The following is a 26996-nucleotide window of genomic DNA, read 5'->3' on the forward strand; positions in this document are numbered from 1 at the left end:
TACCATATGATCCAGAAATCCTATTGCTGGGTATATACCCAAAATAATGCATATCAATATATGGAAGACATATCTGCACTCCCCTTTATTGTAGCACTATTCACAATAACTAAGATTTGGTAGCAACCTAAGTATCCATCAACAGATGAATGGATAAAGAAAATGTGGTATGTGTATACAACAGAGTACTATTCAGCCATAAAAAAGAATGACATCCTATCATTTGCAACCATATGGATGGAACTGGAGATCATGCAGTAAAATAAGCCAGGTACAGAAAGACAAACATCACATGTTCTCACTTATTTGTAGAATCTAAAAATCAAAACAACTGAAATCATGGACATAGAGAGTAGAGGGATGCTTACCCGAGGCTGAAAGGGGTAATTGGAGCAGGGATGGGGGAATGGTTAATGGATACAAAAGAGAAAAATATAAAGAATGAATAAGACCTTACTATTTGATAGCACAACAGGATGACTGTAGTCAATAATAACTTAATTGTACATTTAAAAATAACTAAAAGAATAGAACTGTATTGTTTGTAACACAAAGGATAAATGCTTGAGGGGACAGATACCCCATTCTCCACAATGTGATTATTATGCATTGTGTGTCTTTATCAAAACATTTCATGTACTCTATAAATATATATAGCTACTATGTACCCACAAAATTAGAAATAATTTTTTGGGGTTTTTTTCTGTTTTTTTTTTTTGAGATGGAGTCTTGCTCTGTCACCCGGGCTGAAGTGCAGTGGCACAATATCAGCTCACTGCAACCTCTGCCTCCTGGGTTTAAGCAATTCTCCAGACTCAGCCTCCCAAGTAGCTGGGATTACAGGCATCCGCCACCATGCCCAGCTAATTTTTTTTTTTTTTTTTTTTGTATTTTTAGTAGAGATGGGGTTTCACCATGTTGGCCAGGCTGATTTCAAACTTCTGACCTCAAATAACCTGCCCACTTTGGCCTCCCAAAGTGCTGGGATTACAGGCATGAGCCACTGCACCCGGCCAGAAATAAAATTTTTTAACTGGTTAATTGGCATCTATTTCTCCTCTACCTCTGATGATTCAATGAAACAATTATTTATAGAACTTATACCTTATCTCAGATGATTAGTAGATTTTTTGTTAAGCTGTTATAGGAAACCCAAGAGTGCAACCGTAGTGGTATCATGGAGCAATTTAACACTAAATATAACTACATGTAATAAATGCCTGACAACTGAGTCTTAGTATAAACGCTGTTGATTTTCTGACACTAGACATCTGCGATACATAGGTATTTTTCAAGCACCATGTGTAATAGACACTATAATGAGATAAACAAAAGAGTGACTTCTCAAGTTAGGCTTATGAAGTGTGACGCCCACAGAGAACAGTGAAGCAACCGTGGCTGGGTCTCTTAATCTTTCTTCGCTCAGTTTTCCCATCTGCAAATTGGGGGTAACTCCAGCACACATTTCACAGAACTATCGTTGAGGACTAGCTACGATAATTCTGGCAAAAAAGTTAGATATCCCCGGAACATGTTAAACGCTAAATAAACTATTATTGATTCTTTTTTTTAGTGAAGTGTGATTGCTTTCTCTAGAAAAGTAGATTGCAGAGCAAGAAAGGACAGGAAACAACAAAATTTATATGCAGGAAATAATCCTGTTTTATCATTAAATGTAGTATTATGAGAAAAAATATCCTATGGAAGATGAAATACTGAAAAACGGGAAGTTTTCCCAAACCAGAAGAAAAAATGAAAGTATAATTCTCACGATTAAGGAAAAGTAATTTGTTGATTCTAAAAATATATTAGAATCAATAAATGTTAGAAGAATCATAAACATCAAAGCAGATATGCAATTAATCAAAAAACATAAAAACAGAATTTATCAATGCATCTCAAAGCTGATTTACTGTAAACTATAAATAAGTAAAACACTATACTCACACATTTGAAAATATATTTGAAAAAAAGATTTTTTTTTTGAGACAGAGTCTGGCTCTGTCGCCCAGACTGGAGTGCAGTAGCGTGATCTTGGCTCACTGCAAGCTCCGCCTCCTGGGCTCATGCCATTTTCCTGCCTCAGCCTCCCAGGTAGCTGGGATTACAGATGCCTGCCACCACGCCAGCCTAATTTTTTGTATTTTTAGTAGAGATGGCGTTTCACCGTATTAGCCAGGATGGTCTCCATCTCCTGACCTCGTGATCCGCCCACCTCGGCCTCCCAAAGTTCTGGGATTATAGGCATGAGCCACCGCGCCCGGCCTTTTTTTTTGAGGCAGAGTTTTGCTCTGTCACCCAGGGAGGAGTACAATGGTGCAATAACGGCTCACTGCAACCTGTGCCTTCCAGGTTCAAGTGATTCTTGTGCCTCAGCCTCCCGAGTAACTGAGATTACAGGCCTATGCCACCATGCCTGGCTAATTTTTGTATTTTTAGTAGAGATGGGGTTTCACCATGTTGGCCAGGCTGGTCTCAAACTCTTGACCTCAAGTGATCTGCCTGCCTTAGCCTCCCACTGCTGGGATTACAGGTGTGAACCACTGCGCCTGGCTTTCAAAAAACAAAAAATTTTGAGGAAAATATAAATGATAGAAGTTTATTCTGGAGAGAAAGAAAAATTCAATGAACCAGTAACTTTAGAAGAAATTAAGAAAGTTTCATTAACCCTTTAGGAAAACTCACGGTTCAGAACAGTGCCATCTAACAGAAATACAATGCCTATCGTCCGGGCGTGGTGGCTTATGCCTGTAATCCTAGCACTTTGGAAGGCCAAGGCAGGTGGATCACGAGGTCAGGAATTCAAGACCAGCCTGGCGACGATGGTGAAACCCTGTCTCTGCAAAAATAAATTAGCCAGGTGTGGTGGCAGGCGCCTGTAATCCCAGCTACTTGGGAGGCTGAGGCAGAAGAATTGCTTGAACCTGGGAGGCGGAGGTTGCAGTGAGCCGAGATTGCGCCACTGCACTCCAGCCTGGGCAACAAGAGTGAAACTCGGTCTCAAAACAAATAAATAAAAATAAGATAATAATTCAGCATGTCTGCAGTATGTAAGTCTTCATTATTCCAAGCAAGTGAGACACATCTATCAACTTATACCAGATGTTTAGTAGTTAGGCAAGAGTCCAGCTCTTCAAAGACTGCTGGACTAAAACTACCTATTTCCTTTCTGTTTTCTTCAGTCAATACCCAAACTGGAACTCACACCAGGAATCTTAATTTGCACCAGTATCTTCATAAAGCTCTGTATGTCCATATCCCTGAACAAATCCCTACCACTGCTCACTTACCACAACTCTTCACAGTGACCTCTTGCTACTGCCCCTCCATAAGCAGCAAACTCCCTTTTGTCTTCAATATCTGCTCTGAGTTCCTCCCTCTTAATAACTGGGGCTCTCCCTTGGGCACATGGCTTCTACTACACTTCTCAAATGGTGGATACTCAGACATCTGGATAAGTCAGTGAGTCGGTACTCCATGTCCCTCATGGCCATTTCCAAACTGTTTTCCTCTAGCTTCTTGTAAACAAACAAATCTGATTCTTTGAGACTCTCCCCTTTCAGTTTCAACATCCTTCCTCTCTCTTTGGAGTTTTCCTTCACCAATCTTTGCCTTGTTCTTCAGATTTGTTAATGCCTACTGTTTCTCTCCACTCCAAGCCCTGCCTCCATTCCTTATGATTTCAACTCTTCTGAATATCAGGGACACCTATTTCTGTGAACACATCATCAGTGATCTGTTCTACTTTGCTTCAGCCACAAAACCCATGACTAGACCTTGGACAGGTTCATGACTCATAATTGCTCCAACTCCAAAACCACTGAATCACACATCTGACAACACTTTCCTGTATCCTGTTTGTTTCCTGTTTGCCACTTCAATTACTACAACCAACCTTGCACCTTAAAGAGCCTTCTCTTTACTTTCTCCCTGTACTATTGCCCAGTCCACCAGCCATCTTCTTCCTCCATTTTCCTTGTCGAGGTTAGATCCCACCATCTATTATTTCATATTTCCATTGTCTTTCACTTAACATCCAGCTGGTAAAAATAACTGAACCCCACTTTCCCCTTTTCTGGGCTGCACCCGAGTAGCCAAACAGTACTGGAACAAGGCAAGCAGAGCAGTAGATGGAATAGCCATAGTCACCAAGCTCAAATATGCCCCTACCAAGGCTTCTGCCTGGCACCCTATGATATTTCTGTAGCACTATGGTCTTCAACTATCAATAAAATGATAGAAGAGCTCATTGCTTATCAATTAACAGATCATTAAAGACATTTCTGATGATAGATTAATATGTAATTTTTATCACATAACAAGTTCAAAGAATTGAGTGCTATTGCTACAATAACACTTTTTCCATTCCCATCTACTTGATTTATGTTAAAATTATTCCTAAAACTCACATCTTATTATAAAAATGGAAAGTAAGAAAAAATTGATGCTGCCCTTTATTTCTTTCTACCAACAAGTAACATAGATATATTATCAAACTGGAGGAAAAAAACTTTATTTTACACTTAACAAATTACTTTAAAATTTTGTAATACAATTTTTTAAAATTTCCCTATATTTCCAGGCCATTGTAAATGCGTAAATCTATGTACAGAAATTTTACTACAATGCTTGATCAATAGAAGACCTTCAAGTATAAAAACATATTGCATTAGTAAAAACTCCATGAGGGAAGTAGAATAGAATTAGTAATTCCAGAAGAAAAAGGGATTACAGTTGACCCGACTAATGCAGGGGTTAGGAGCACCATAATCTAAAATAAGCAATCACTTTTAATTTCCCAGAAACTTAACTACTAATAGCCTACTGTTGACCAAAAGATTTACCAATAACATAATCAACATAAAGTTAATTAACACATTTTCTATATTAATGTATTATATACTGTATTATTCACTAAAGTAAGCTAGAGAAAAGAAAGCATGATGGGGTGTGGTGGCTCATGCCTATAATCCCAGCACTTTGGGAGGCTGAGGTGGGCAGATTGCCTGAGGTCAGGAATTTGAGACCAGCCTAGCCAACATGGTGAAACTAAAAATACAAAAATTAGCCAGGTGTGGTGGCAGGTGCCTGTAGTCCCAGGTACTCGGGAGGCTGAGGGAGGCGGAGGTTGCAGTGAGCGGAGATCATGCCACTGCACTCCAGCCTGCACAACAGAGCAGAGTCTCCGTCTCAAACAAACAAACAACAACAAAACAACAAAAAACAACAACAAGAAAAGGAAAGAAAACATTAACCTACTCTCACAATAACTAATCCACTCGCTTCATAATGGCATTAATCCATTCATTAGAGCTTCATCCTTATGACCCAGTCACTTTTTAAAGGCCCTATCTCTTAATACTGTTATAATGGCAATTAAATATTAACATGAATTTCAGAGAAAACAAACATCCAAACCATAGCATTCTGCCCCTGGCCCAACAAAACTCATATCCTTTACACGTACAAAATATATTTGTTTCTTTTTTTCCTTTTTTTTTTTTTTTTTTTTTTTTGAGATGGGATCTGACTCTGTCACCCAGGCTAGAGTACAGTGGCATGATCTCGGTTCACTGCAACTTCCACCTCGCAGGCTCAAGTGATCCTCCCACCTAAGTCTCCCGAGTAGCTGGGACCACAGGTATATACCACCATGCCTGGCTAATTTTTATATTTTTGGTAAAGAAGGGGTTTCACCACGTTGCCCAGGCTGGTATCGAACTCCTGAGCTCAACTGATCTGCCTGCCTTGGCTTCTCAAAGTGTTAGAATTACAGGCGTAAGCCACTGCATCTGGCCTAAGATAGATTTATTTCATCCCAATGGTCCCAAAAGTCTTAAGTTGTTCCAGCATCAATTCAAAAGTCCAGAGTCTCAGGCCATGCGTGGTGGCTTGCGCCTGTAATCCCCAGCACTTTGGGAGGCTGAGGCGGGAGGATCAATTGCACCCAGCAGTTTGAGACCAGCAGTAGAGCAAGACCCCATTGCTACTAAAAAATCGAAAAAATTAGCCAGGTATGGTGGTACACGCCTGTAATCCCAGCTATTCAGGAGGCTGAGGTGGGAGGATCACTTAAGCCTGGGAGGTCAAGGCTGCAGTGAGCTGTCATCACACCACTGTAGTTCCAGCCTGTGTGACAGAGTGAGACCCTGTCTCCAAAAAAGAAGTCTAGAGTCTCATCTATATCAGATGTGGGTGAGACACCACACCAGACAGGATTCATCCATAGGCATATTCCTACAGCTGTGAGCCAGTGAAATCAAGTAAGTTATCTGCTTCCAGAATACAATGGTGGGGCAAGCACAGGATTGACAGTCCCGTTCCAAAAGGGAGAAACAGGCAAAAAGAAAAGAATAACACACTCCAAATAAGTCCAAAACCCAATAGGAGAAAACACTTTAAGCCCTAAATTTAGAGAATAATCTTTGACTCCATTTTCTGCATCCTGGGCATACAGGTCTTAGGCAGTCCCACTCCTGCGGCTTTCCTAGGCCCAGCCCATGTTTCAGCTCTCACAGGTTGGAGTCTCCTGTCTGCTCCTCTCACAGGCTGAAGTTGCATGCTAGTAACTCCACGATCCTGGAGTCTCAGTGGCAGTCCTGCTCCCAGGGCTCCACTAGGCATTACCCCAGTGAGGACTCTCTGTGGCAGCTCCGGCACTAACCCCAACCCCACATTTCTGTGCAGTATTGCCATAGTCGGGGCTCTCTGCAGTGGCTCTGCTTCTGCGACAAGTCTCTGCCTGGGGCTATTTGCAACACACTTTGAAATCTAGGTGGATGAAGCCATGCCCCCATAGATCTTGCATTCTGCATGCCTGCAAACTTAACACCACATGGATGCAACCAGGATTTGCCACTTGCATCTTCTGAAGTTGTGGCCTGAGTCACACATGGAACTGCTTGAGCCATGGTGGGAGCAGTGAAAGAGCACTGTGTTAGAATGCAGGAAGCAGATATGTGAGGTGGGTCTGGGCACTGAGCCTGTGTAGGTTGCTCCTAGCCCATCCCCTCAAACTATTCTGCCCTCTTAGAGCTCTGGGCCTGTGATGAGCCGGGCAGCCTCAAAGATCTCTGAAATGCCTTCAGGGTCTATCTCCCATTGTATTGTTGGTGGTTCCCTTGTGTCTGTGTTAATCTCCTCAGTAAATGGTCTCTTGGTTCCACACTAGAATGCTTTTTTGTTGTTGTTTACATGGCCAGGCTGCAAATTTCCCAAATCTTTTCACATAGCTTCCTTTTTCATTATAAATTCCATCTTTAAATCATTCCTTTCCTCTAGCATCTTACTATAAGCGGTTAAAAGTAGCCATGCATCAGCCTGAATGCCTTGCTGCTTAAATATATCTTCTGCTAGATATCCTATTTCATCACTTTTAAATTCCACCTTTCACAAAGCCCTCAGTTATAGACACATTTCAGCCAAGTTCTTTGCTACTTTATAACAAGGATGGCCTTTGCCCCAGTTTCCAATACCTTGTTCCTCAGTTCCATCTGAGACCTCATCAGGATGGCCTTTACTGTCCATACTTCTATCATCTGGTCACAACCACTTAGGTAATCCTTAAGAAGTTCAAAACTCTTCCCAGTCTCTCTTCCTCTGAGCCTTCACCAGAAGCACTCTCAATGCTCCATTTACAGCAATCTAGACTTTTTATAGCCTGCTCCTCCAAATTCTTCCAGCCTTTACTCATTACCCAGTTCCAAAGCCACTTGCATATTTTCAGGTATCTATTACTCCAACAATGCTGGTCTTGGTACCAATTTTCTGTCCCAGTACATTTTCTCCTGCTACAACAGAATACCACAGAGATTGGTAATGTATAAAGAGCAAAATGGGTTTGGCTCACCGTTTTGGAGGCTAGGAATTCCAAGAGCATGGCACCAGCATCTAGCCAGAGTCATCGTACAGCAGAAAAGTGAAAGGGCAGGCAAGAGCATGTGAAAGAGGGAAGCACGGGAGGCCAGACTCGTTTTATAACAACTCACTGTCAAAATAACCACTACCATGGTAACAAGATTAACCCATTTATGAGAGCTCTGTCCTCACAGCCTAATCACTTCTGAAAGGCCTCACCTCATAATACTATTAAAATGGCAACTGAGTTTCAACGTGAGTTTCTGAGAGGACAAACATTCCAACCATAGCAGGTGTCTAAATAATGACAGTGGTTATCTCTTTAGGAAGGAAGTGGAGAGTGACTCCACTTTCATCTTTACTCCTTTTTAGATACAAAGTTGTTAATAATAAATGTCTTATTCTAGCCAATATAATACAAATACGCATTAAATGTATATGAAAATGCAAAGTATGAAAAATAGAAATATATATGCATAGTCTCTACTCACGGAGCTTAAGGTTGAGGAGTTAAGACAGGCAGAGGTAAAAAATGAATGAGACGTGAGACGGGAGGATGAGGAAGCGCAATGGCCCTATGGGTTCCAATGGAGAGATAGTGTGATCAGTGAAGATTTCAAAGAAAAGGAAGAACTTGGACAGTGACTGGTAGGATTTGGTACTTGGTAAGTATCCAGGGTTGAAGGAAAAGGGATGGAAGGGGTAACAACAGGAGCAGAGGCAAAGAGGCAAAAAGCTACAAGATGTGAAATAGACAGGAGAACTCCGAAAATAATGTGGAAGCACTGGGTTGGGGAAAACTTTAATTCACAAATCAAGTACTTAATAGATTTCTGTCTTGCTTTCATTGATGTTTTCACTCAGAAAATACTTCCTGAGTGCTTCCTGTATGCTCAGGATTATTCCAGAGATTGGGAACAATAAATTGATAAAGATATACTACATAGAGAGTGTTATGGTAAAAATAAAGGGAGGTAAATAGACTAAAATGTGGAGTGTGATGGTTCCTCTGAGAAGTGAAGTTTAAGCAGAGACTTGCATAAAAGGAGAGAGTGAACTACTTAGACATTTGGGGAAGAGCATTCCAGGCAGAGGGAATATCTAGCAAGGACCCCAGAATGGGAGTGTGCTTGGCAGGTTCTGAAACACCAGGGAGGCTAGTGGGGGACACAGTACAAGGACTACAAGAAAGACTGATAGGAGATCAGATCAAGGAGGTAGCCAGGGATCAGCCCTAAGATTTATTCCCAGGAAATCTCTAAAAAAAAATTTGGAAAGTAAATGTGGCAAAATTACAAAGTATGATTGATGCTTTCCTCATGGGGCTACTGCTTTTTCATCCCAAGGTTTCCTGGATTCATGCAGGAAACCTGTTCACTCATTCACCACCTAGTGGGTACCCACCATGGCCAATGGGCCTTCCCCTTCACAGGCCACACTCTAGGTGGGCTGCTAAGCATATACACAAGTCATTAAAAACCAAGTTTCTCAAAATAATAAAGTCACGGATGGTCCCAGTTGGCAGGTACCTTCTCAACTGACCCCTTGTTTTCCAGATGAAATTGATTCCCTTCTGCTAAGCAAACAACTCCAAGTGCTTTATTACTTGAAACTGGGACTATTTAGGATGAGCAATAATGAGAATGTTGGGAATACTAAAGCCAAAAGCAGATGAGTAATGGCTGTCAGCTAATGAAAAAAACTGCTGCAAGATACAGGCTTCAAACACCAGATGGCAAATTTGGGCAAGAGGCTTGTTGCTATGGAACAAAGTAAACTGCTCTTTGAGCCACTGTGAAATAGCTCAGCCATCCAACAAAATAAAGTAACATATTTCAATCCATTATACAAAATCCACTCTTACGTCACTGTGAGAGGAGATAAAACCAGATAAAAACATGACGTCTCAAAGATTTCTTGAAGTTTTTGAACAGAGACAAAAATTGCCACATTAGCTCAATTCATGTCAAACATATTAATGGAAAAGAGAGATGAAGTGAGATTGCCTTAAAATAAAAACCAAAGCGGGTGGGGGAAACCTGTCGGACTAGTACAATGGGGTGAATAATGTTACAAAGACATCAGAGAATAGCATGAGGCATGAGGGACTTAGATCTTCAGATCCAATATTCTCATTTCATAAATAAAGACACAAGCCAGGTTATTTTAATTGCCTAAGGTGCAGGGGAAGCCAGGAGTATCTCCTAAACTAGACATGTCTTCCCAGAGATTCTTCCAAAAGTTTATGATTGCTTCTCTAATAGTATCAACTGTTGCGGGAAGTCAGGGACCCCGAACAGAGGGACCTGCTGAAGCCGTGACAGAAGAACATAAATCGTGAAGATTTCGTGGACATTTGTTAGTTCTCCAAGTTCATACTTTAATTATAATTTCTTACGCCTGTCTTTACTGCAGTCTCTGAACATAAATTGTGAAGATTTCATGGACATTTATCACTTCCCCAATCAATACTCTTATAATTTCCCATGCCTGTCTTTACTTTAATCTCTTAATCCCGTCATCTTCATTAGCTGAGGATGTATGTTGCCTCAGGACCCTGTGATGATTGTGTTAACTGCACAAATTGTTCCTAAAGCACGTGTGTTTGAACAATATGAAATCTGGGCACCTTGAAAAAAGAATAGGATAACAGCGATGTTCAGGGAACAAGGGAGATAACCATTAAGTCTGACTTCCCGCAGCAATAAACCAAGGATCAGCACAGTTTTTCTAAAGAGTGAGGCAATAAATATGTTAGGCTTTGTGGGCCATATTGTGTCTATTGTACTACTTAAATCTGTTGCTGAATTGCAAAAACAACCATAGACAATATAGTAGCAAACGGCTATGGCTATATTCCAATATAACTTTATTTACAGTAACTGAAATTTACATTTTATGTAATTTTCATTTGTTATAAAATCTTCTTCTTCCTCCTCTTCTTCTTCACTTTTTTTCAACCATTTTAAAACCATAGTTAGCTCACAGGCCATATAACTCAGGCAGAGAGCTGGATTTGGCCTGTGGCCTATAGTTGCTAACCTCTGATGCGAACTCCTAAAAAGATGCACGTAAATTACAATTACGTAACTTGAAAACCATCCCAGTGGCTTTCACTAGCATTTCTCAGAAGCTTTATATTTATTTATGATTAGCTTCCAGATAGAAATAACATTTAACATTTTTCTTTTTTTTTTTTTTTTTTTTTTGAGACGGAGTCTCGCTCTGCCACCCAGGCTGGAGTGCAGTGGCGCAATCTCCGCTCACTGCAAGCTCCGCCTCCCAGGTTCATGCCATTCTCCTGCCTCAGCCTCCCAAGTAGCTGGGACTACAAGTGCCTGCCACCACGCCTGGCTAATTTTTTGTATTTTAAGTAGAGATGGTGTTTCACCATGCTAGCCAGGATGGTTTCAATCTCCTGACCTTGTGATCCACCCGTCTCAGCCTCCCAAAGTGCTGGGATTACAGGCGTGAGCCACCGCGCCTGGCCTTAACATTTTCCTTTAACACGCCCTTGGAAGAGTACAGACTCTGGTGGCTTACAAGTATCATTTCGCAGTAGAAAACACACACTCCTTGATAGATGAAGGATGTACCTTTAGGAAGCAACCAAGATGTCCTTCAGTAGAAGAATGGATAAATAAACTGTGGTACATCCAGAAAATGGAATATTATTCAGGAATAAAAATAAATGAGCTATTAAGCCACAAAAATACATAGAGAAACTTACATGCATATTACTAAGTGAAAGACCCCAATCTGAAAAGCTTCATTATTATATGATCCCAACTATATTACATTCTGGAAAAGGCAAACTATGGAGACAATAAAAAATCAGTAGTTGTCAGGGTTTGGAGGGGAAAGGATGAATAAGCAGAGCAGAAGATTTTTAGGACAGTGAAAACACTCTCTATGATACTATAATGGTCAATACATTATACAAGTGTCCAAAACCACATAATATACAAATCCAAGAGTTAGCCCTAGTGTAAACTGTGGACTTTGGTTGATAATGATGTGTCAATGTCGATTTATCAGTTGTAACAAATGTAGCACTCTGGTGCGAGATACTAATAATGAGGGGGCTGTGCATGTGTCCAGGCAGAGGATACATGGGAAAGCTCTGTATCTTTCTGTCAATTTTGCTGTGAACTTAAAACTTCTCTAAAAATTAAATGTTTATAAGATAAGCGCAAAGATTCAAGATTTGTAACAGTAATTTAATGTAATGCTTATGTTGCAAACTGGTATAAGGTATAGACAGTCAAATCTGAATAAAGAAAATAATATTCATGGCAGGAAAAAAAGTAACTTTAAAAATTCTTCTGATCTTTGCAGAAGACACCACTAATAAATCATTGGTATTTAACAAATTTTTATTAGAAATATAAAGCAACATATTATAAAATGATGGGATGTCTGATAATAATAAAAGGATTAAAATGTATTTCCTATGTGCCAAACACCATCCTACATACTTTACATGCATTAACGTGTTTAAACCTCACAAGAACCCTATGAGGCACTATTACTAGCCCCATTTTGCAGATGATACAATTAAGGCACAGAGATGTTAAGTACCTTGCCCAAAATTACACATCTGGCAGGCAATAAATCCTGAATTTGAACCCCAGTCTGCCTACAGGCTAAGGGCTATTAGATACTATATGTTATGTATTTTTTCATATAAAATATTTAAAAACAAACAGCCTTTTCCTTTTCTTTCTTTTTTTTCTTTATAAATTATTTATTTGTGCCTTTCCCTTCTTTTTCCTTCCATTCATACAACCCCAGCAGGTGGGCCTGGTGGATCCAGGAATGCAGAGGCAATTGGGGCTAAGGGAGCAGTCAAGGCTGAGAATGCTAATAGGGTCAGGGGAACGGGGTTGGAGAAGTGCAGAAGTGTCAAGAAGGCAGGTGGAATGGGCAAGGCTGTAGCCAAGGAGACAGCCACCAGGGACTGATTACATATAGGAGTAATATATATTTACATGTATTTACATACACACATACACATTACATGTACACACATACTAGAGCTTTATCTGCTGTGAGGCCTAGAGACAATGAAACCCAGATGCAATTAGCACCCCTAGTTCTCAGATCTTGGTTTTTAAATACCATTCTCCACTAAACAGAACCAAGTGACTCCAGGGCTCATTCCAGGGCTCTGGTAAAGAAAATACAAGATGAATCTGAAACATAATTTTGTGCCAAAAGTAAGGAAGTGCTAGAATATGGTCGGAAAGTAGTCAAAAGGACAAAGAAGCCACTCTAAACAAATTCCCACTAGGTAAATCTGGGCCAATTTGAGCATCAAAATAAATAATAATACTAACAGATTAAAATCCAATGAATAATATGGGAATCCATGAGTCCACAATGGTAAGTAAGTGAGTACTTGAGTGAGAATGTAGAGTTCTTCCTTCCAGTAGAATACCAACTAATATATGTGGAAGAAATGACACAATTAGAAAATAAGCATTTGGCATCCATCATCATAGAAAAAATGATTCATGCAAAAATCATCAATGAACACTAAAACTAGTGGGTGAAAACTTGCTGAGAAACAGGATATTTATATAATTATCAAAGTATCTCCCCACAAAGTTTATTTTACAAAGAGAAGTGCAGAAAGCTGGCCCACACCACTTCAGCCAAGTGACCAAAGTTAACATCAACAATAACGGGACAATTCCACATCCTATGCCTCCTGATACGCTGCACCGAGAGCACAGCATCATTTCTCTGACATCCCTGCCAAAAATGCACAACCTGAATCTAATCGTGAGGAAACATCAGACAAACCCAAATTAAGGGACAGTTTGAAAAAAGAAGAAACTGTTCTATATTCTTGAAAATTATCCAGAGCATGAAAGACAAAGAAAAACTAAAGACTCATTATAGATGAAAGGCAGCTAAAGGAATGTGATACATAAATGGAGCTTGTGGTTCTGGAGTAGATTCTGAACAAGAGGAGGGGAAGTAGCCACCAATGGCATTATTGGGCCAGTGGGCAAAGTTCGAATGGGTCTACGGATTATGTGGTAGAATTATACCTATGTTAATTTCCTGACCCAGCTAATCATACACAATTATGTAAGGCAGTATCCTTATTTTTTAGGGGAAAAAATAAAGTATTTAGACTCCAACAGCATGTCTATAACTTAGTCCAGAAAAATACGGTGTGTGTGTGTGTGTGTGTGTGTGTGTGTGTGTGCGCGCGCATGCGTATGTGTGTCTACCTATACATGTAGAGAGAGTAGAGAATAATGAAGAAAATTTTGTAAAATATTAACACTGGAGAATCCGGGTGAAGTCTATAGAAGGGTTATTTTGTATATTCTTGTAACTTTTTAAATCATTTTTTAATGATTTAAAATAAAAATTTTTAACTGAAAAACTAAACAATATATTATTTAGAAACGCAAATATAAAAAGTGAAAGTATAGGCTCGGCGCAGTGGCTCACACTTGTAATCCCACACTTTGGGAGACTAAAATGGGAGGATTGCTTGAGCCCGGGAGTTCAAGGTTTCAGTGAGCTACCATCACGCCACTGTACTCCATCCAGGGTGACAGAGCAAAACTCTGACTAAAAGAAAAAAAGAAAGTGAAAAAAGATAGTGAGGCCAGGAGCAGTGTCTCACGCCTGTAATCCCAGCACTTTGGGAGGCCAAGGAGGGTGGATCACCTGAGGTAGGAAGTTCAAGACAAGCCTAGCCAAGATGGTGAAACCCCACCTCTACTGAAAATACAAAACTTAGCCAGGTGTCGTGGTGGGTGCCTGTAATCCCAGCTACTCAGGAGGCTGAGGCAGAGAATTACTTGAACCCAAGAGGTGGAGGTTGTAGTGAGCAGAGATTGCACCACTGCACTCCAGTCTAGGCAACAGATTGAGACGCCATCTCAAAAAAAAAAAAAAAAAAGATAGTGAAAGTATAAGTGAAAGGACATGATAAACATAAAATTTAGTATAATGGTGATAAGGGAAGGGATTGGATATTGAGGACACACAGGGCTTCAAAGGTAACCACAGTTCGTCACATCTTTTTTCATTACACCTTACATAGACATTAGAACTGTGCTTTCTTTACCCAATGAGTTAACTAAAAAGAAGAATCACTTCAAAAAAAAAAAAAAAGTAAAATGCACAAAGATCACCAGAAAAACATATGAGCAAAACCAAATTTTCTACTCACAATAAACGTTATTTTTAAAAAATCAAAATCTGGCCAGGCGCGGTGGCTCATGCCTGAAATCGCAGCACTTTGAGAGGCTGAGGCAGGCAGATCATGAGGTCAGGAGATCGAGACCACAGTGAAATCCCATCTCCACTAAAAATACAAAAAATTAGTGGTGGCATGGTGGCGGGTGCCTGTAGTCCCAGCTACTCAGGAGGCGGAGGCAGAAGAATGGCTTGAATCCGGGAGGCAGAGCTTACAGTGAACCGAGATCATGTTACTGCACTCCAGCCCGGGCAACAGTGCGAGACTCCGTCTCAAGAAATAATAATAATAAAAAGTAAAAAATCAAAATCTATTTCATGTGAAATGCACACATTGGTAATCTGTGGAACACCCAAATAACCAAAAGGAAAAAACCACAGGAGAAGCAAAGGCAATGAGGAAACACAATGATATAGGTCTCACATTGGTAGCACCTCAACACCAGCAATCTAAAACAAGGTCATAATCAGTCCCGTGTTTGGATAAGTAGTTGGTAATATGCTAAACAACCCTTGAATATACTTGATAACTTGTGAATCACTTTGGGATGCAAATTGTTGCTGCCTAGTTTATTTTTTTTCCCTAAATTCAGAATCCCTTGATGCTTTAACTGACTTATGGAAGAAGGAAACTGCTTAGATGTGTGTAAAATTAACACTAAGCTTGGACTGAAATTCACCACAAATCTCAGCTCTAAAGTTAAATGACACATTTGAATCCTGAAATCATCAAACAAGCAAATAATTTCAGCAGCTGCCTCACAAAAGATGTCGTCAGAGACTACATTCAGCAAGTAGACAATTAAGAACGAATTTAGGAAAAGCACTCACTCTCTCTCTTTTGAAAAACTCAACGGCAGTATCAACTGACCATAAAGTTGATCTCAACAGACTGTATCAGATACACAGACATTGATTTAAAAATGCAGGTGAAAGGAGCTGGGCGCATTCCTCTAGCCCCAGGCTCAAGACTCCCTGAGCCTAGTACAAACACATTCCATCCTCCCATCCCACCACATATCGCCATATATCTCTCAAACTCCCTGAGCCCAGTATAAACACCACCTGGAAAGCCTCCGATAAGGAGACAGCCGTTCAAGGTTCCACTGAAAGCGCGGGAGCCAAAAGAATTTCTTTGTTCCCCTGTAACTTTCGGGCTATAAAAAGCAAACGCTCGCATTGTTCGGGGCCCTCTCTTGTATGCTGTAGAATGGAGGGACCAGGTTCGAACTTGTAATAAAGATCCTTGCTGCTTGGCTTTGACATTGGACTCTGGTGGTCTTCTTTGGGGAACAAACGGTCTGGGCATAACACAGGCACACACAAAAGTACTCCCTACACAAGCCTATATTCCTTTGGCTTTTTTTGTGTTGTTTTGAGACGGACTCCTGCTCTGTTGCCCAGGCTGGAGTGCAGTGGCATAGTCTTGTCTCACTGCAACCTCTGCCTCCCAGGTTCAAGCGATTCTCCTGCCTCAGCTTCCTGAGTGGCTGGGATTACAGGCGCCTGCCATCATGCCCGGCAAATTTTTGTATTTTTAGTAGAGATGGGGTTTCACCATGTTGGCCAGGCTGGTCTCGAACTCCTGACCTCATGATTCGCCCCTCTTGGCCTCCCAAAGTGCTGGGATTACAGGCGTGAGCCACCATGCCTGGATAGCCATTTTTTTAAAAAAGAACTTGAAATCTGCCTTAAAGACCTAGTATGAGTTGAACCTCCCCTTCCACCCCAATTTAATATGTTATAGTCCTAACCCACCCAATAATTCAGAATGTGACCTTATTTAGAGATAACATCTTTACAGAGGTAATCAAGTTAAAATGAAATTATTAGGACAGGCCCTAATTCAATATGACTGGTGTCCTTTTGGACACAGGAACACACATAGAAAGAAAACGATTTGAAGAGACATAGAGGGAAGACAACCATCTATCAGCAAAGAAGACAGGCCTGGAACAGATCCTTCTCTCAAAGTCCTCAGATGAAACCAACTCTGCTGAATCCTTGATCTTGGACTTCAAAAATGTAAGGCAATAAATTACTGTTGTTTAAGCCTCCCTGTTTGTGGTACTTCATTATAGCAGCCCTGGGAAACCAGCACAGACCCTATAGGAGGACGGTTATAAGACTGATCTGTCCTAATAAATCAATGACAGGAAAACACTGCAGAAATTCCCTTTTTTTTTGCCTGCAGTCACTTTATCTGAGAGAGTTTGAGATGGTCAAACACACTGGATTTACTGAAGGATCAAGATTCTGCTATTTACTAGCTCTGTGAACAAGGGCCAATCCCTTAACCTCTCTGATTTACCATTTTTGAAAATAAAGTAATGATATCTGCCACATCTCCCTTCAACTCTATATACACAAAGTTTTAAAACAGAGATACGCCAAACACTCCAGTGAACTGTGAAAGTTCTCTGTATAGATAAGGTATTATCCATAGTTTTAATTTGTGGTAGGGTAACCAGAGTGGCATTTCAGGACACCACTACTGATACAATATACTTTGATTTCAGAAAGGCATCTGATGGCACCAAACAGGTAACTTTGTTGGACAGGCTCGAAAACATCAGGCTGGATGACAGCAGAGTTGGAGAAATTCATAGCTGCTGTATATTCCTACTTAAAAGGTTGATTAATAGGATGAGGGAAGTATGGCCGGAGAGCTCTTAGAGAGCTCTGGAAACATATCATTGAGCTCGGCCTCAGTCATGTTCTTGCTAATGACTTACTGTGAAAAGGATAACAATTTGAAGAAGACAGTTTGTTTACTAGATAGCACAATCCAGCTTTAAAAAGACAAAGACCCCACAAATATGTACAAATATTATGTATCAGAAAATTTTTTAAATGTCAAAAATACAGCCACAAGCTAACTGGAAGGTATGTAAAATCCTACACTTAACATTTTACACAATTCAAATGCATAGGTAAAGACATATGAGACTTGATCACAGTGAGGATCATGAGCTTAAAATAAGCAGCATAGAACAGTCGCCCATAAAAATTGATTCTGGGTCGGGCACAGTGGCTCACGCCTGTAATCCCAGCACTTTGGGAGGCCAAGGCGGGTGGATCACCTGAGGTCAGGAGTTCGAGACCAGCCTGACCAACATGGTGAAACCCCACCTCTACTAAAAATATAAAAATTAGCTGGGCATGGTGATACATGCCTGTAATCCCAGCTACTCGGGAGGCTGGGGCAGGAGAATTGCTTGAACCTGGGAGGCGGAGGTTGCAGTGAGCCGAGATCACACCATTGCACTCCAGCCTGGGCAACAAGAGTGAAACTTCGTCTCAAAAAAAAAAAAAAAAATCGATTCCAACTCCAGACCAATTCGTACGCCTACAGGCAGACTTTGCTTTGCATGAATCTGATGTACATAAATTTTCAATGCCATGATTTAGTTGAATACCGGTCCCCTAACAATATGGTTCAAATATCAATTACCATGGTATATTAACTGTGAGTAATTGAATGAAGTACAAACTTAGCTTCTAGTTCTGCAGTCCACAATTCATTACATACAAAACAGACGGGCATCATGATCAGTGACCAACCACACTCCTTATTCCAAAGTATGTGTGGCTACTCACTATGCATCTGTTATTCAGGTCACACACTGACATCAAAGCATGTAGCTGTGTTGCTTCCTTGCTTCCCAGCAGTAAACCCATGTGGCATTTTATAAGAATGGATAATTGAGGCCGGGCGCCGTGGCTCACGCCTGTAATCCCAGCACTTTGGGAGGCCGAGGCGGGCGGACCACAAGGTCAGGAGATCAAGACCATGGTGAAACACCGTCTCTACTAAAAAATAGAAAAAAAATAGCCGGGCGCAGTGGCGGGCGCCTGTAGTCCCAGCTACTCGGGAGGCTGAGGCAGGAGAATGGCGTGAACCTGGGAGGCGGAGCTTGCAGTGAGCCGAGATTGCGCCACTGCACTCCAGCCTGGGCGACAGAGCGAGACTCCGTCTCAAAAAAAAAAAAAAAAAAAAAGAATGGATAATTGAGACAGTGAATTGGTCAACCAAGATGAAAGTACAGCAAAGAAGTGAAAAGTGGTAATACAGTAGTGAGGTGGGAATCAGACCTACATGTAATTATACAGCTAACCATGGCAATGTGGTCACTGCCACTGTCAGAAACGCTAAAGTCTACAGCCAGAGGAACTTAGCAAAGGTGAACTTATCAACATAAATGTGGACAGTGATTAAAGTTGTCTCCAAGGAATTGATACCAGCAAAAACAACTTCACATTAAAGGAACTCTCAGAGAAATATCTCAGAGATGTTTTATAACACTGAAAGCTCAAAGGATATAACGTTGAAAGCCGATACAAATTTTAAAAGCAGGATGACAATCTGCCAAAGCAAAAATACTCACTCTGTATTATAAGTTATATACCAAGAAGAAGGAGGCAGCAAGCACTGTTCAATCTACTATGTTCAATCTACTACTGATGTTTTTGTTTGTCTGGTTTTTTCTTTTGCAAAAGTATTTTAATTCTCTGTATTTTAAATTCTCTATTTTTAATGTAATATGTGATATTTTAATTACAGAATACTAACAAATACTAAATGAACACTAGTTTTACTAATTTTTGCATTTAAATTTGAAATAAAATTTTAATTTTATTTTAACAAGTTTTAAAGTTTTAAAAACAGATATTTTGGCCAGGCACAGTGGCTCACACCTGTAATCCCAGCACTTTGGGAGGCCAAGGTGGGCGGATCACAAGGTCAGGAGTTTGAGACCAGTCTGGTCAACATAGTGAAACCACATCTCTACTAAAAATACAAAAAACTAGCCATGTGGTGGTGTGCGCCTGTAACCTCAGCTACTTGGGAGGCTGAGGCAGGAGAATCATGTGAACCTGGGAGGTGGAGGTTGCAGTGAGCCAAGATCGTGCCACTGCATTCCAGACTAGGTGACAGTGCAAGACTCCATCTCAAAAAAACAAAAACAAAACAAAACAAAAAAACCAGAAGTTTATAAAGGTCTCACGGTGATCATCATTTTTCCCATTAAGGTCATTTTGCATTATTTCAGGTTTCACAGTCATTTTTCAGTCCTCCACTATAATGCAAAGTGAGGAAACCCTTGCTGTGTCCCTTTATACTTAGCTCGCACTACGGAATTAGTAGTGTGTTTTCAGTTTTGGAAGGATAAACTGAATCAGAATGTTTTCACAAGGAGGTGACCAGAATGTGGAAGAAGCTTAGAATTAAAACATGAGAGGAAGCTCTGAATGGAACAGAAAAAAATTCATCTGGAGAAAAGTTAAGATTACCACAGTTGCAAATATTGGAAAAGTCATCATGTAAAAGTGCCACTCTAGAGTAGCAGAACTAGCTTTAATAATGGAATATCCACAATAGAGCTTTCAATTTCATGAACAGAAAAAGCTTCTAATGATTAACACCGGATATATATGGAATTCACTAACTCACAGTGTAGTGAACTCCTCGTAGCTGGAAGTGGCAAGCAGAGGCTGAATGACCATCTGTCGGGGATGCTGTACCCGAAATTAATTCCTACACAGGGTGAGAGGGAAGGCCCCTCCACAGCTCAGATTTCAAACACCCATGTGGTGTTCTAAAATATGCCCACAACATCTTTGACACTCTTCCCTTCAGAAAGTGGAGCCAAGTTCCCTCCTTCACCCTTGAGGTGGGCCAAACGTAGTGACTTGCTTGGAATGAAGCACTCACCACACTGTGACTTTTAAGACTCGCTCATAAAAGGGATGGCTTCCATCTGGCCCTCTCACTGTTGGGTTGCCTAGGGGGAGCTTTCTAGTCATATAGTATGGACACTCAAGTCGCTCTGAGAGTAGCTCTTGTGGCAAGAAGCCAAGGATCCCTGCCAACAGCTAACACTAGCTCGCAGTCATGTGAATGAACTTGAACCTCAGAAGTGGATCCTACAACCTCAGTCAAGCTTTCTTGAAGCACTCGCTGACATCTTGACTGAGACCTCTTGCCTCCTGAGCTCAAGCCACTCAGCTAAACTGCTCACAGATTCCCAGATGCACAGACATTGTGAGGACAATACATTTTTATTGTTGTTTCAAGCCCCTAAGTTTTGGGGTAATTTGTTATACAGCAATAGCTAACAAATACACTCCCTTTTGACTTGAACACTGAGGTTACATTGCAGTCTTAAGAAGCCTTCTCACACAGCTTTTTGGTTGTTTTTTAGTCTTGCCAGTTTCCTTATAAGAGACTCAAATCACAATTTCCAAAAACTAGTTCCAATTGTTGCAGGATAAATGATTATCCAATGGTATTCTGTTGTAAAAGTAGAAAGTGGGGAGGACTCTAAAATTAATTCTTCCCACTCTGACTTATTTTCACCCCACATTCAAATCTATAACAAAAGATTAATGCAGTCTCATAAGTAGAACTTAAAATTCTCCTTAGCATGATAGAAGTCCTTCAAAAGGTGCATCTTTCAATTGCAAAAAGGCAATGAAACAAGGGCTGAACTTAAATGCCCAGCCCAGACATCTTCTATGAACTCCGGATCCAAGTATTTGAACTTTTCCTTCACATCTCATTTGTGTTTCCCAAAGTCAACAGGTCCAAAACACAGTCCATGGTCTTATTCCTGAACATGGTCTCTTTCCCGGGTTCCCTTTTACAGAGAATGAGACCATAGCAATTCAGGGAACAACCCAGAAACCTCTGACACATCTCTGTCATTCCCCCTGAATAGAACCTCAATGGGGCTGGGTGTGGTGGTTTACCCCTGTGGTCCCAGCACTTTGGGAGGCTGAGGTAGGAGGATCACTTGAGCCCAGGAGTTCAAGGCTGCAGTGAGCTATGATCATACCACTGCACTCCAGCCTGGGTGACAGATTGAGACCCTATCTCAGAAAAATGAAACAAAATGAAAACCCAATGGCAATGGCTTGCCATTGCATTTATGATAAAGGAAAAGGGTCATAATATGGCCTATAGGGTCCTGGGTGATTTGGCACCTACCTACCTCCCCAGCCTAATCCCACTGCCGCCGAATCCTATACCATGCTTCTCCCTCTGCCTCTGCTCTCTCAGCTCCACCTGGTCGCATTTCAGACCCCCAAGCACTCTGCTCCTCGCCTCCATATGGCCTTGACACGTGACCTTCCCTCTGGATGGAACACTTTTCCTTTCTTCTTGTCCAGTTAATGCCAATGTATACTTCCAACTTCAGTTTAGCTGTCCCTTCCTTAGGAAGCTTTTCCAATTCCCCATTCTCTGTCTCTGTCTCTCTCTCTCTATATGTGTGTGTGTGTATATGTGTATATATTATATATGAACTGTTGAGGATATAGAGAGAAGATATATATATGTAAGATATAAGATATATATATAAGATATATAAGATATAAGATACATATATATCTTCTCTCTCTCTCTCTCTCTCTCTCTATATATATATATATGTATATATCCTCAACAGTTCCCAATAGATAACCTCAACAGTTCCCAACAGACCTGGCATACCACCAAGTTGTGTACCCTCCTCAACACATCACCCATGAGGCACTTTTGCTTCTCTCTGTGCTTCTTTCTACCCAGGCTGCACTCCCAATTAATGATCCTCATAGCACCAGGCACTTCTCTTTTATCGAAATATGACAGTGGTTCCATACACAAAATCTGGAACCAAGCTACCTGGCTTAAATCCTCTCCAGCTGTGTGAATTTGGGCAAATCACTTAAACTTTCTGTGCCTCTTTTCTCATCCATAAAGTAGGAAGTAGCAGTTATGAACAAGTTCTGAAGATTATATGAGACAGTATATGTAAAATTCTTAGAATGATGCTAGATGCATGGCAGGCATTACATAAGTCTGAGCTGCTGTTTTATTGTAGTTCCAATTTCACATTTCTTCATAATTATTATTTCACTCATATCTGTCTTTCCTATTAGACAGCAAAATCCCCAAGGGTGGACAAGCCTACTTTTACCCACTATCATACTCTAAGTGCCTGGCATAGTCTTAACACATGAGAAATCCTGATGCATAAGTAAATGAAGTTGATATAGGTCTTGAACTCCGGAGAACCTTCAAGTGTCATGCTAAGGAGTTCAGAATGTATTCTCTAGAATTCTTTAAACAAGGGTCACATAGAACAATTAATGGAACAATGCTTGTAAGGTAAGTTGGGAGGAGAGCTTAGAGACAGGGAGAACCCTTAGCTGACCATTTGAATGTTTATCCGAATAAGGGCATCAGCCAGTGTAGAGAGGAGCAGAGAGAGAGAAGAAAAAGAAATGCCCTAGGCCGGGCGCGGTGGCTCAAGCCTGTAGTCCCAGCTAATCAGGAGGCTGAAGCTGGAGAATCACTTGAATCTGGGAGGCGGAGGTTGCAGTGAGCTGAGATTGCACCATTGCACTCCAGGCTGGGCTACAGCGAGACTCCATCTCAAAAAAAAAAAAAAAAAAAGAAAAGAAAAAGGGCGGGGGGGGAAGTCAGAGGAAGATTTGACCAGAAGGCAATGTGATTACTTAAGCAAGATGCTGCACTCATGGCTTCGGAGATGGAGGGAAGTTCCTGGAACTGAGTATGCAAGGAATGTGGCTCCAGGAGACTGCAGCCCTGTTGACACTTTGATTTTGGACCAGTGAAACAGATTTCAAATTTCTGACTTCTAGAAATGTGAGAGAATCTGCATGTGTTGCTTAAGCCATCAAGTTTGTAATAATTTGTTATGGGAGCCATAGGAAACTAGTACAAGCACTTAACTCACTGTGTTATAATTTGCAGTTAGGATATTTGTCTCCCCACTAAAGTACAACCTTCTCAAAAGACAGTGATGCTCTTGTACCTTGGTATTTCCAGCACCAAACAGAATGCTAGACACACAAAGGCACTCAAATACATGTTTGGAGGAGGGTTGGAAGGAAGGAAGAAATTAGAAAAAGAAGAAAAGAGAAGAGGGAGTTTCAAAATAGAGTAAGTGGCTAACAAAAGCCTATCCTTAAACATATGAAACTAACAAATATGGATGCAGAGAAGATGGGCAAGGTTGAGTTTCACGCCCTCCATCCCATTCCCCAGGAAGCAGCAATCCTAAAACACACTGGCACAGGCCACATCCAGACATGGTGTAGGGGTTAGAGAGGAGATCCTAGTGCAAACCCTAACCCCAGCCTTTACTCTAACTCTTGTCCTAATCCACTACAGAGGAGCTAAAGATGTCAACCCCCAGTCAGATCCCTGTGAAAAACCAGTATGCAGGCCCAGGAACCATGAAGACCTAGGTTTGAATCCTAGCTCTGCTTCTCACTATCTGCAAATTCTTGGACAAGTTGCTTAACTTTTGTAATACTCAATTTCTCACTTACAAAATAAAACTAATAATTCCTCAGAAAAATAAATGAGATAATGAATGAAAAGTAACAGGCATAGAGTAAGTATTCAAGAAATATTACTTTTTGTTATTTCTATTTTTCTAGCAAAATCAGACACATAATGTATAATAAAAATGATATACTATAATATATATACTAGATAGTATGTTTTGCACATGATCCCTAGAAAAATATGTAAGAAACTGGTAATAGTTGCCTCCTGGGAGGGAAAATGGCATGTCTAGGGCACAGGAACAGAAAAGGACTTACTATTCACTAAATTTCCTATCATGTGCATAAATTTAGTAGGTGTTTCTTACAATCCCAGCTCTATTCGCTGTGTAACATTATCAACTCATGTAGCATGTATCAGCTGTGTAACATTGGCAACCTGTTTCTTAATCACATTGCACCTCAATTACTTCACCTGTGAAATCAGAATAAAAATGTTACTTTTCCTCATGAAGTTGTTGTGAGTGTTCAATGAGCTAACACAAGTAAAATGCTTAAAAGAATGCTTGGCACAGGGTAAGCATTCAATAACATCAGCAATTTCACTGTTAGAAATATGGTGGGCAAGATGCCCTACGGAACCCTTTGAGTTGTAAAGTAACATTATAATGTACAAGACCTTTTAGGTGGCACTTTGCAGGACCTAAGGAAGAATATGAAGGTTAAAGGGTAAAAAAGAGGAAGAAGAAAAGCGATTCTAAGCTTAAATGGGAGCAGTGAACAATAAACTCAAACAAAATGCATGGCGGCCCCAGTGGTCATTATCTCTGAATAGGGAAAAATATATATATATATATTTTCTGGAGAATCACATCTTAAATTTCAGCCTCCAAATTTTCCCAGGTTAAGATTAACCAAAACTGAACCCATTAAAAAAAGGTCACCACAATCAAAAGGAACAAACCATCCCAGGTAAAGGCTAGCTGAAGCTACAAAGTCCAGATTCAGAATCTCAAGGAGTCTAGATGATCTGATACAAAGTATACACCAGTATACATGTATACATGGTATGCTTAAAGAAATAAAGAATGGAATCATAAAATGGAATAAGCAACAAAAGACAATCAAAAATGATCAAGCAAATTTGAAAAAGAACTAAGTGGAACTTTAGGAATTAAAATTATAGTTGTTGCTGTAACAAGGTCAACAGATGGATTATATAATAGATTAGACAAGATTAACGGATGGAATATACAATAGCTGGAGAAAGTATACATTAACTATAAGAGAGCTGAAAAAAATGACCCAGAGCACAGTGGACAGTGGCTCACGACTGTAATCCCAGCACTTCGGGAGGCTGAAGCGGGAGGACTGCCAGAGCTCAGGTGCTTGAGACCAGCCTGGGCAATGTGGCAAAACCCGGTCACTAAAAATATACAAAAATTAGCTGAGCATGGTGGTGCATGCCTGTAGTCCCAGGTGCTCAGGAGGCTGAGGTGGGAGGATCACTTGTGCCCCAGGGGATTGAGGCTGCAGTGAGCTATGATCACACCACTGCACTCCAGCCAAGGTGACAGAGCGAGAGCCTATCTCAACAACAACAATAATAGTAATTCACTGACCTCACTAGATTTCATGGGTAGAAAGACAAGGCGACTTCATCTTTGTGGCCCCTATCACCTATCATGGCCTGATACACAGCAAGCATTCCTTAAATGTTTGCTAACTTGTAGCTCTTGCTGATTTGCTCATGGGAAAACAAAAGAAGTACTCTAAAATGCAAAGGTATCAGGAGACAAATATTTGAAATGGCTGGAAAGGAAACAGTAAGCCTCCCCATATTCATTTTATTTTATTTATTTATCTATCTATTTATTTTTTTATTTATTTTTTGAGACGGAGTCTCGCTCTGTCGCCCAGGCTGGAGTGCAGTGGCCGGATCTCAGCTCACTGCAAGCTCCGCCTCCCGGGTTTACGCCATTCTCCTGCCTCAGCCTCCCACGTAGCTGGGACTACAGGCGCCCGCCACCTCGCCCGGCTAGTTTTTTGTATTTTTTAGTAGAGACGGGGTTTCACCGTGTTAGCCAGGATGGTCTCGATCTCCTGACCTCGTGATCCACCCGTCTCGGCCTCCCAAAGTGCTGGGATTACAGGCTTGAGCCACCGCGCCCGGCCTCCCCATATTCATTTTAAATGAGGGAGACAGGGCCACTGACAAAGGATACTGACTAGCCCATGACCACACAACTCTCTGAGTGATACAATCCCTTTTTTATAGCTCAGCTATCCCGGCTTGTGCCCAAATATATTTTTCACATTATTTAACTTGTAAAATCCACAAAAATCTAGTTATGTGCTAAGAAAGATCTATACTGGTATGAAGACAGCTATGAGCTTTATTTTTCTCTTTGTCTATTTATACATTCGCTGCTTCTTGCTGTATCTTTTATATAGAACTAGGAGAGCCATTTTTGCCAAGCAGGCTTCTATCTTTAAAAGTAATATGCACAAGTGCCCCAGAAGCTACTGCACTTGGTTCATTCTAAGAGCTCAGGAATAATTATGTGCTTTTATAAGCACAGCATTCATTAATCAAATCTGTGGGTCTAATT

General features: G+C 40.8%; 1 protein-coding gene across 2 annotated transcripts in view; it reads right to left on the reverse strand.

Annotated features, from left to right (window-relative positions):
* GDA (guanine deaminase) overlaps positions 1–26996 on the reverse strand; it is a 111958-nt gene that overhangs the window by 65493 nt on the left and 19469 nt on the right. The window contains exon 1 of one of the 2 annotated variants that reach the window (XM_007969492.3): positions 7850–7937. The exons of the other annotated variant lie outside the window; for it this stretch is intronic. Within the exon in view, the coding sequence (XP_007967683.1) occupies positions 7850–7879 (30 nt within the window). The 5' untranslated portion in view covers positions 7880–7937. Of the gene's footprint in view, positions 1–7849; positions 7938–26996 lie in introns of those variants that run through there. 2 annotated transcript variants of the gene reach the window in all.

This window comes from Chlorocebus sabaeus, chromosome 12 (assembly GCF_047675955.1).
Source record: "Chlorocebus sabaeus isolate Y175 chromosome 12, mChlSab1.0.hap1, whole genome shotgun sequence".
In the NCBI taxonomy this organism is placed as follows: Eukaryota; Metazoa; Chordata; class Mammalia; order Primates; family Cercopithecidae; genus Chlorocebus; species Chlorocebus sabaeus.